The sequence below is a fragment of the Puntigrus tetrazona genome, chromosome 7, assembly GCF_018831695.1.
Source record: "Puntigrus tetrazona isolate hp1 chromosome 7, ASM1883169v1, whole genome shotgun sequence".
Lineage (NCBI taxonomy): Eukaryota > Metazoa > Chordata > Actinopteri > Cypriniformes > Cyprinidae > Puntigrus > Puntigrus tetrazona.
In genome coordinates, this window is record NC_056705.1 from 26,313,679 (window position 1) to 26,324,464 (window position 10,786).

The 10,786-nt window shown below is 44.1% G+C and overlaps 1 protein-coding gene across 4 annotated transcripts in view; it reads left to right on the forward strand.

Moving 5' to 3' along the window:
• Window positions 1-4,720: 4,720 nt before the first annotated feature.
• LOC122349558 (zinc finger protein 536-like) overlaps window positions 4,721-10,786 on the forward strand; it is a 56,397-nt gene continuing 50,331 nt past the window's right edge. For 3 of the 4 annotated variants that reach the window (XM_043245651.1, XM_043245652.1, XM_043245653.1), the window contains exons 1-2: window positions 4,721-4,913; window positions 8,465-10,713. In XM_043245651.1, coding sequence (XP_043101586.1) covers window positions 8,466-10,713 — 2,248 coding nt within the window. In that variant the 5' untranslated portion in view covers window positions 4,721-4,913; window position 8,465. The remainder of the gene's footprint in view (window positions 4,914-8,464; window positions 10,714-10,786) is intronic. The other variant, XM_043245654.1, reaches the window with a different exon arrangement.

Below are 10,786 nucleotides of genomic sequence, written 5' to 3' on the forward strand. Positions count from 1 at the left end.
GAGGTAAAGGTTTTCTGCCCGGCTTGTGGTCGAGCAGCGTTTTTCTCTCTCTCTGTCTCTGATCCTGCTGGGATCTGTGGCCTCACCATTTCCGATAAAGCCTGATAAATAAACATGTGCCCTGATCTCCCTGAGGTCCTCCACCCTCTCTCCAGAGTCCACCCATTCCACACACACTTCCTCCCTTCACAATTAGCCCACAATAAAACACACTTTTCTCTTAATAAAGAGAGGCTTTTTAACGTACTCTCACCCACCACGGTCTTCCTCTTCTGCTCAGCAGTGACGAGCGACCGTGGAGAGAAGAAACACAGCTTTAGTAGTCCTATCTCGTCTTACCATTCGCAGACAAACAATAGAGCTGAAGACAAAAAGAATTACAAATAAAACCAAGTACAAAAAAAAAAGAAATATTTTAACATATACAAAGATTCGTGAGCATTTCCAGTCAACTCTGACTTCCTGATGGCTTTGATAAGATTAGTGGCTTTCTTAAACAGGATGTGAGAGGGCTGCTTTTTAAAAACATGCTCTATGGACAGAGAATGTTTGCGTAACCGTATGTCTCTGCATAGACTTTCTCACAAAAGTGAAACTTTCTCTCAGCATAGCTCAGGGAGTTTATCAAAGTGACAGAATAAAGAAGATTTAACATCAGCCATATTAAAAAGACATGCAGCGGTTCAATATTTAAAAAGCCCATTTACTACGACAGAAGTGCTTTTTCATTCAAGAGCATATGGCTACGGTACCTGTTTATAGTCTTATCGCCTTTCTTTCTGTGTGTGTGGGGGGAAAAGGAGAGACAAAAAAGGAGATATTTTCAAAAGACATTGAAGAATCATTCAATTAACAGCGGCATGATGTAAAATAATTACTTGACTTGCCTCCCTTAATGAGTATCTCTAATTAGCCATACATTTGTTTTGTGAAAACTCCAAACTACAGGCTGCGGTTGTGAAGAGCTGGTAAGTATGTTGAAGTAGCGGCAGATTTTTCTCTCCTGTACTGTCTGTCTTGTGTTGAGCACAATTCGGGACCGATGTATGCACACATGCAGCATTAAACACTGAGTCACATCTCCCTCTCTCTTTCTCTTTTTTCTCCTTTTTTTCTCTTTTATTTTAATTAGCCATGCAACAATTAAAAGATTCACAAACTAAATTGAACCTTGTCTCCCTCTCCTCTCGACTCGATTTCAGCACCTGTCAAAACAACACCCCTTGTTGGAGTCATTATGCAAAACTCATACGCACAAAACCAGCATGTGCGAGAAGAAAACAGCAATTATTTCTGATATTCACTTATTTGGGGGTTACATTGACATTTAAGTTTTCCACAAAGGTAATCTTTGTTCGCCGCGGCTGAGAGGTAGAGAGGGTGTGGAGAGAAAACAGACTGTCACCTTCACACAGTCAAATAAGTGATTGTGATACAGCTTCATATCGCATTTAGCTAAGTCCTCTTTGGTGTCCTCAGAGGGATGGTTCACCACCAAATGATGACTTTTTTCTTCTGTGAAACACGACAGAAGATATTTTAAAAAAGTCTTTTATCCACACGTTAAGAAGCAAACAGTGTAGGTTTGATCGTTCCGAACGTCCTTTAAAATATGTTTGAAAGGAAGCATACAGGTTTGGAACGACATGAGGGGGAGTGAATTATGACATAATTTACATTTCTGGGTCAGCTATCTCTTTAAAAGTTCAGAGCTTCATACAACAGTAGCAGTTTTGGTGGAGGGGTGTATTGCTCTGTCCTAACAATGGAGGCCTGATTATTTTTTTTTTTTATACAATTTCTGGTAGTATCCATCGGCATTGTCCCAGAGTTGCTGTCCTGAGCACAAGGAAAGATGATGTAAGGTTTGGATGATGGCCCTTTTGCCCATCGCCACACTGCGTTCATTGTTTTTGTGCTTTTCTGTGCTGAGGTGTATCCATGCGTGACGGCTGGTTCGACCACGAATCGCTCGGCCTTGCCACAAAGACACATCCTTGTGTTTTTGACAGGACTGCCAAAAGATCTTCAGGTCAGACAGGGTTAAATGATTTCTTTTCAGCCTTTGGTGTCTGCCACCTCACGCACAAGTGAAATTTCTCCATAGTTGTGGGCGGAAACCACAAGGGAATTTTTTAAAGATGAATCGTCACGTGTTGACCTTTAGTGAAGTATATTTTACGCTACTTTAGCCTTCATCCCCGGTCACTTGACTTTGTTTCACTCCTCGTTTGCGAGCGAGGTGAACAGCGTAGCCTTTTTGTAGCTATCCCACTTTTTATTCGCAGACCCCCTCTAGCCCACCTCTACAATTTAACAAATGCCCACAGTTATCCATCTTTTTTCCCCTTCTCACAGTCTGAGATCCACAGGCAGGAGGCTCGACACGCTGTGACTACCATTGTACCTCTCTCACACACGCATATACACACACATACAGAGCACATCTGCTGGTCTTCGGCATAATGCTGCACATGTTTAACATAAAGGGAGGCTTTGAGCTTCAGGCCGGCTCTGGATGATGATGAGGATGAGGATGCAGCAGGCCAGGACAATGAACTGTGGGAATTCTTTGGTCTCCCACTGATCTTCCCTCCCCTGGCATCCCAACAAGCCTGTCAGACACACAGGATAAAAGCAGCAGCATTTTTCTCTCTGCTCATCCTTTCAAGGGCTCATACTGATCTGTAGAGATGAGCTGAAAGCTGAACTACCTGTTGAAATGTTCTCTTAAGACGCTCTCAATGACATATTGTGCGAGACAGACACCGGCAGAGACTGAGAGAGTTTTGCGGGCTGAGCTAACAGAAGGGAGTTTTGTGGAGAGGAAGGCGACGCGACCCGTGTGTATTTGTAACTGTAACAATTTGTCTGTGGTGGCTTCGCAACCTATGAACTAGGTATAATTAGGTCACTTACTGTCTAACCACAAATAAGAAAGCAACCTGCATCATGCAGCGAGCTGTTTGCTGGATGAGAACGAGTTCGTCCTTTCAGGCTGCGTGCATTTCTTCTGTTTGATTCAGTTTCGGTCTTGTGCTGGGAACCTTTGCTTAATGCCTCATTACAGCCACTAATAATCCAGTTCAGTCAAAGAGCATCGGGAGGAAGAAAAACAAGCCACGTTTTATTGGATTAATTAGAACTATTCTGAAGACCACCTGCAACAGACTAAACACGGGCAGAGAAAGAGAGAGAGGGGGACAGATCGGACCTCGCTGATAAACACGCAATGATTTTAACTATCGGTTTATGATTTTGTTGTTGTGCGTTTCTGGCCATATTCCCGTAGGTGCATAGCATGCAGTTTTGTTTCCATCCATTAAATATGCAGCATATGGCAGCCATTTTCAAACACCAAAGAGTTCATTCCTTTTTGTTTTATAAACGGGGGCCGCTAATGATTCGGAGGAAATAAAAATGACTTTTGCACTTTCTGTAAATAATGATTGATTTATCAATAACGATGACCTCTTTCATAATTAATTAATCAGCTACTGCATAGTAATTAGTCGATGGATTTCAGTCGATAAAGCTTCACAATAACAGAGCAGCTAATGGCCTCGCGATCTATATTTTTATTTTCATTTCAACTTGTGAATACTTTGAGTTCGGTTTGTTTCACTTGTCGATGCTTTCCCCCCTCCCTCGAAACCAGCGTTTTCTGTAAACGTACACATACTTTCCCCAAACAAGGATGCAGAAGGACACCAAAATTATGTTATATCAAGACGCAAAGCCCGAAAGAGCCAGATCTGCTCTGCGTTATTTGATTTAGGGCTTGAACATGCTGTGTAATCTAAAACATTTAAGGATTAGATGGGTTTTATGTCCTCTTTGAGGTTAGCTGTACACTTAAAAACTCTTTGTTCAGAGTCCGTTCAAGGCTGAAGTTTACTTGTGCGCTTGCGTGTGTGTGTGTATGTATGTCTGTTTTATATGGAACCTTGATTCTGCCCTCCATGTTGATTTGCGAGAAGCCACTGGAGGACCAGCTCAAGGACGCGAACGCGCACAGGTACCTCAAGTTTAATGTAATATTTTGTCGCTACAGAGGCCTTAATTTAGTCGTGTTCACCTTGACGTTCCAAAATCAAAGCCTGGTCCTCCCGAAAGCTATCTAACTGCCAGATAATGCAAAACATATTCATGCACTTTGCAATTCGTACTGCAGGCTCTATCAGAAACCTCAATCAGTTCAAATATCTTAGATGCACCTTTGTTTAATGTCAGTGCATCACATGTGCCACTTGAATCACACTTGCCACAAAGTGCACTGGTGTGCATTTCTCTTGGTGATGTATAGATCATGCTATATGCTCATAACATGTGACGTTAAGGTATAAATCGCACTCTGTGCTCTCTAGATGTGCTCTCTCGTGTTTAAACAATGGCCCTGCTTGACAAAGCAAAGATAAGAAGAGAAGGACAGCATTCTGATGTTGCCATGTGCATCTTCTAATTAAGATGTGGTTTGCAGAGCTTGCAAAATAGAACAGAATGTGATGTAAAGTGAGGTAAAGATAAGACATAAATCCGGTTGTTTTGCCATGTTGCTTGAAAGGCTCAGTATTAACCACAGACTGTAAGCTGCATGCCACTGGGCCCTGTGTGACAGTGCACTAAAGGAAGTCTCAGTGGCTTTTCAAGAGACACGGCGGCGATGCACGCGTTAATTAGAGCACGCTGCTGCTGTTACGCTACGTGTGACAGGTAGTATCAGGCCGCTGAGACTCGATCGTTTCGTCTAGCTCCTGGCTAACCCAGCTGCCCCAGCCTGAAGAGAGCGAGTGAGAGAGAGGGAGAGAGGAGGGAGAACAGGGAGACGGGGGTCTGGGACAAGGAGCCACCACCGTGTTTGCTGTCAGGCCTACATGCTGTGGGCCACGACTCAATGGCACTGATCCAAATAGGTGAGGCATTAGCATTTCTAACAGAGGAAGGATAGGCACTGAAACTTTGCAGGGCATCCTACAAATGCAGATAACACAGACGTGCACTGCTGAAGAAATGTACTGAGAGGCAGAACTCTGAAACCATAAATGCGCTGTAGATGTATGAAGTTGAGTGTTTTAAATTTGCTTCTAGGTATAGCTGTAAATGAACAACAACATGAAGAGAGTGAACTGCACATGGCACGTTTTTATGCTTTTTTTCTGAATTAAAATGACGTGTATACATTTTGATGAAATGCCCCCACCCCCCCCCAAATGTGCTTGCTGCTCTGCAAATTTGGTTTAGAGGCATTTTTAGATATGCATTAAGCATGGCAATGTTTAAGAGCAGATGTATTTAGATTTTAATGACTTTGTTTCGTTTGAGATAAGGCTTTTGGCTTGGAGTTTCTGCTAATTATACTGTGGAAAATATGCACTTTACTGATAATTGTTCCGTAGTGATGCCTCTCTTAAAGTATTCCCAGTATCAAATTTATTTATTAATGTATTCATTCCTTAATTTATTTATAGATGCTCTTTAGAATATCGCAGACTGTGTGTGTTATTGTTTGTGGGTGTATTTGTGTCAGGCATTTTCGTTCACATATGAACATAATACTTTGCAGAAGTGAATGTTTGTGTGTGAGAGAGTGTGAGACACCTCTTTAACCATATGAAATGTCCTTTTTAATCAGAAAAAAAAAATGAAATGACTTGGGAGCAAGGAAGGCATATTAATGCACTTCATTTGCATACAGTCGTCAGGCGAGGCTATGTTCAAAAACAAACTGGATTCGTCAGTTCATTTCACATTGTTCCTTTGTCTATCTGCCTTTGTTATATGGTAAAGATAAAAAAGGAAATCAAATTGAAGAAAAGGGCAAGCAGTTATCTCTCCAAATGAGCAACTGCTCATCATGCCTCGCTTAAATCATAGATTTCTATTGCAGAAGGCATGCTAGCCACATTCAAAAAGGGCCTCGTCTGATATCTGCCAGGATTTGCTGCGACGTCGACAAAAGCAATTTGAACAACTCGCTACCCAAAGAAATGCCAAAGTCATAAGGCGTCGCACTAAACCCAAACATCACCCAGCACTTTTAGGCCTTTGTCTGAGGACCGTTGCTTTAATTAGATGACCTGGCAGAGCGAACCGTTCGTGATTTATATTTGTCTTGCATTTACTCCTGTATTACATTTTGCTGAATATCAGAAACGCTCACAGAACTGCTTAGCCATGTATAATTTGCAGTGCACGTGCTTACACGCGTGAGTGTGTTTATAACACACCCAGTCTTTAAATACATAATACACCTACAGTGTATTGTTCGCATCCAGATTCCAGCCTTTTTTTCTTTTAAATTCCTCAGAGTTATAGCTCTGGACAAAAGAGGAATGGCATTCAGCAACAGCCCACAGTGTGTTTAGCAGCGACTGGAAGTGGCCTCAGTGTTTTTATTCATGTTGGAGAGATAAGACTGCAACCGACATGGCGTAGGAAGAGCAAATAGCTAAAGAACAGGCGGCCCTTATTAGAGTTCTTATGAGAGCANTGTGTGTGTGTGTGTGTGTGCTGGTTTGTTAGCCTTTGTGTATTTGTCTCCAGAAATGCGCTTTTTTGTACCAGACCAGTAAGTTCCTTCAACTGGTTGTTGGAATTGCTGCTGCATGTCAACAAAAAAATCAGTTGTTTGTTTTCCTCTGTATCAGGTCATGTGAAAGCCACGTACAGGAGCTGTCATACGGCCATGAGGAAAAGTGAAATATAATGTGTCAGCAGCCCAGGTGCTGAGTCATTAGGTAGTCCCTCTCTAATAAGTAAACTGGGTCAATCTGCACCATTTAAAAGGTTTATTAATGACCAAAGGGTGTGGGTTCCTGGCCCAGAACACTTTACCCTTCCTCAGGCGATGAGTGTGTGAGAGACAAACCAGCATGTGTTTCCAAATAATGTGAAGAGAAGAGAACACTCTCTTCTCCGTTATTCTGGACGTAGTTTACTGAACACCTGCTCTTGCCATTGTCTTTGTTAAAATGACCACAGTGCATTTATTTCACATTCATAATCATGTGTTAAGGCGCATAGCCACCGTTACCAGGCAGCATACTAATCAGCTTAATGAGATATTATACAATATTTTGTTGACCAAAGCAAAACTCACTTTATTGTTTCTGAAGCTTGACCCTGTCAGTTGCAGGGGAATGCAGCAACATCATTATCCTTCTTTAAGATGGTGAGTAGCATGCTAAATAAGCACAAGCTATCCAGATGACAACAGACACTGCTCATGTATTCGTTTTAGGCTGACGGTTCATTGGGCCACTCTGTGGCCATTTTAAATGACTGGGAAGCCTCTGATACTTTGGGAACCCTTTCAATAACGCCAACTGTTGTTTTCTTCTCATCGGAAGCCATACGAGAGTGAGAGAACAGAGAGAGGGGGGAAAAAAAGAAGGTGAACACAGAATGATTTGCATCAAACGTAATGTGCCTCTTAATGGAAAATTACGCCAAGACAAGTGTCGCAGCAGTGAGATAAGGGCTTGTGTTTACTGGAGTAACCCCTTGGTTTTAAGTGCTATTGTTAATATCATAATTGTAGTATTGCGGCGGCTTCATGACAATACCATTGCTCCGTTTCATTAAGGCGTGTAATTGGAGGGATTCTGATAGGATGGGACCAAGTAGCTTAATTATGCGGCGCCTTGCCGTGTTTACTGGGTAATTATTGCCTCCAAAATTGTGTTACTGTTTGAGAAAAAGTTCTGAGAGTTGCAGCTTCTCTCCCCAAGTGTGAGAGTACATGTAGTACTTCATAAATCAGAGGGAGATGAACTCACTCTTTTTTTTCTTCACACTTGTCACTGAAGTGCAGTCATCGTTGTTAACCATTTCCTCACACCATAGTCAGACTGCTGACACACAAAGGGGTACTCAAGAATGAACTGAATTAACTGCCGTATGGTGTGATTTCCTTTGCCAGACAATGAAGTATATAATCGGAGATGTAGATCCACACAAAAGACTATATCTACTGTTTTGTTTCCACCCCTACACCCACTTCAGCAAAAAATGAAACACCTTTGTGTTTGTGCTAATGCCTAAGTCAGACTTGACTCTGTGATGCTATTTAACTTGGAAATATGACCTTCACCGCACTATACAGTATTTCTAAAGCTCTAAGAGAAAAGGTCTTTATTTTTCTTGAAACCTGAGAGCAGAGTGGGTGTTCTTCACGAACAGTTCTCAGACAATGCTGAAGTTAAGAGTCTTCTGTGACCTGTTCTGTTCAAATTGTTGCATGTTTACTTCTATTGTGGATGTTCGTTACTATGTACATGACGTTCTGCATATCGTTTTACTTTCATTGATAAATTGTACAGTATTTCCTGTTGATCGTGATAGTACAATAAGTTTACTAGTGATGCCTTAAGGCTATAAGTGGACGTGTGTTGACTGCTTAACTGCTGCTGTGTGCTTTTTTAACAGTCTACTTAATGCTATTTTTCTGTCTTTTGTTCTTTAGTATGGAGGACTCTAGTTTGTGCCTTGGTGTATCCTCGGTGGTCCCGGATGCTGACACCCATCTCAGCAATGCAGTGCTTAATGGCCGCTACCCAATCAGTCAGAAACTTCATCAGCTGACTGCTCAGCTGGGTCATGCCTTTCCTGAATTACAGAGTCGCCAACAGATCCCAGAGGAAAAGGCAGCCACCCCGCTGGATGAGAAAACCCACGCTGCCTTAGCTAGTCAGCCAATCAGCAGTCAGATGGCCTTACTGGCCAACCAGCTTAACCGTGACATGGATGTGGGTGCCCTGAGTGGTCTCAATGGCCGTGTTGATTTGCAGCAATTTCTCAATGGGCAGAACTTGGGAATCATGTCCCAAATGAACGACATAGAAGATGATGCCCGCAAGAACCGCAAATACCCCTGTCCGCTATGTGGCAAGCGATTCCGCTTCAACAGCATTCTGTCTCTTCATATGCGTACACACACTGGAGAGAAGCCCTTCAAATGCCCCTATTGTGACCACAGAGCTGCTCAAAAGGGTAACTTGAAGATCCACCTTCGCACCCATAAGCTGGGAAATCTCGGTAAGGGCCGTGGTCGCGTACGTGAGGAAAACCGGCTGCTTCATGAACTTGAAGAGAGGGCCATTCTACGTGATAAGCAAATGAGGAACAGCTTGCTGCAACCCTCTCAGCCTCTTCCACCCCACTTGGGTATCCAGAGTCACAACCAGCAACAGCCTGGCTCTGCCTGTGGCCTGCTCACTCCTACCAGTATCGGTGGCTCACCTGATGGACTGAGCCAGCCGTCTGCCTCACCTAAGCCCGCGGGGACCAACCTGCAAGATGATCAAGCCCTCAACCCAGCCCAAGGGTTTCGGTGCACTTTTTGCAAGGGTAAATTTAAGAAGCGTGAGGAGCTAGAGCGCCACATTCGCATTCTCCACAAGCCCTACAAGTGTACCCTGTGTGAATTTGCTGCTTCCCAGGAGGAAGACCTCATCTCCCATGTAGAGAAAACCCACATCACCGCTGAATCAGCCCAGGGACAAGGCACAGGAGCTGGCAATGGAGAGAAGCCCAACAATGAATTTCGCTGTGAGGTTTGTGGCCAGGTCTTCAGTCAAGCTTGGTTTCTGAAAGGCCACATGCGGAAACACAAGGACTCCTTCGAGCATTGCTGCCAGATCTGTGGACGCCGTTTCAAGGAGCCCTGGTTCCTCAAGAATCACATGAAGGTGCATCTCAACAAGCTGGCTATCAAGAGCAAGCCCCCTGTTGGTGGAGCTGGTGAAGACGGACCTTCTGTCAACAGCATGAGTAGCCTGGCTCAAGAAGCCCATGCCAACCTGTATTCACGTTACATTTCTTGTCTACAAAGTGGCTTCCTCACACCCGACAAGCAAGGCCTGGCTGAACAGCAGCACCAAATGCTGGCCAAGGCTGGTATAGCTATGAAGGAGAAGGAAATGCTTGGGAAGCTCCTGAGCCCGATGGCCAGCATGGGCCATGGCTTAGGGGAAAATGAAAAGCGCTCTCTCTTGGGTTGCCTGAACCTGGTGCCCCCTTTGAAGTCAAGCTGTATGGAACGCTTGCAAGCCGCAGCTAAGGTGGCAGAGATGGACCCCCTGAACAGCTATCAAGCCTGGCAAATCATGGCACGTGGAATGGCTATGGAACGCTCCTTCATGCCAAAAGAGCAGCACCATGAGGGGCATGGACAAGAAGATGAACTTGCCAGTGCAGCTGGGATTGTTCACTTTGGGAAAGACAAACTTGACCACCCAACCTTAGGCTCTAGTGATGGTTCCAAGCAGAAGCAACACCCTGATGTCCTTCATGGAGTGAAGACAAGTGGAGGCATGATGCCCTTAAAAGATGATGGTGTGACCTTTGATAGCCACCGTGAGTTCTTACCTCACCATGGGGGTCTGGGCCTGGGCCAAGGGCTTGAGTATAGCCTGGCTGGCCTGAAAGAGAAAGCAACTGAGTGTCCCGACTGCGGCAGGGTTTTTAGAACCTACCACCAGATGGTGGTCCACTCCCGAGTACACAGCAAGGACCGTCGAACCCTAGAGGACAACTCCCAGCATGGTCTGGATGAAAGGCGTGGCTCAGCAAGCGACCCTGAATCTCAGTCTATCAGTCGGTCCACCACCCCAGGATCCTCCAATGTGACAGAGGAAAGTGGAGCTGGGGGCGGACACTCCCAAACGGGAAGTGTGCAGGATGACAGTCCCCACCCTTCTTCTCCATCCTCAGGTAAGAAAATTATCAGTCAGTTTGAGTCACTTAAAAGCAAATCTAGCAAGTAAGGTACATATATATATATATA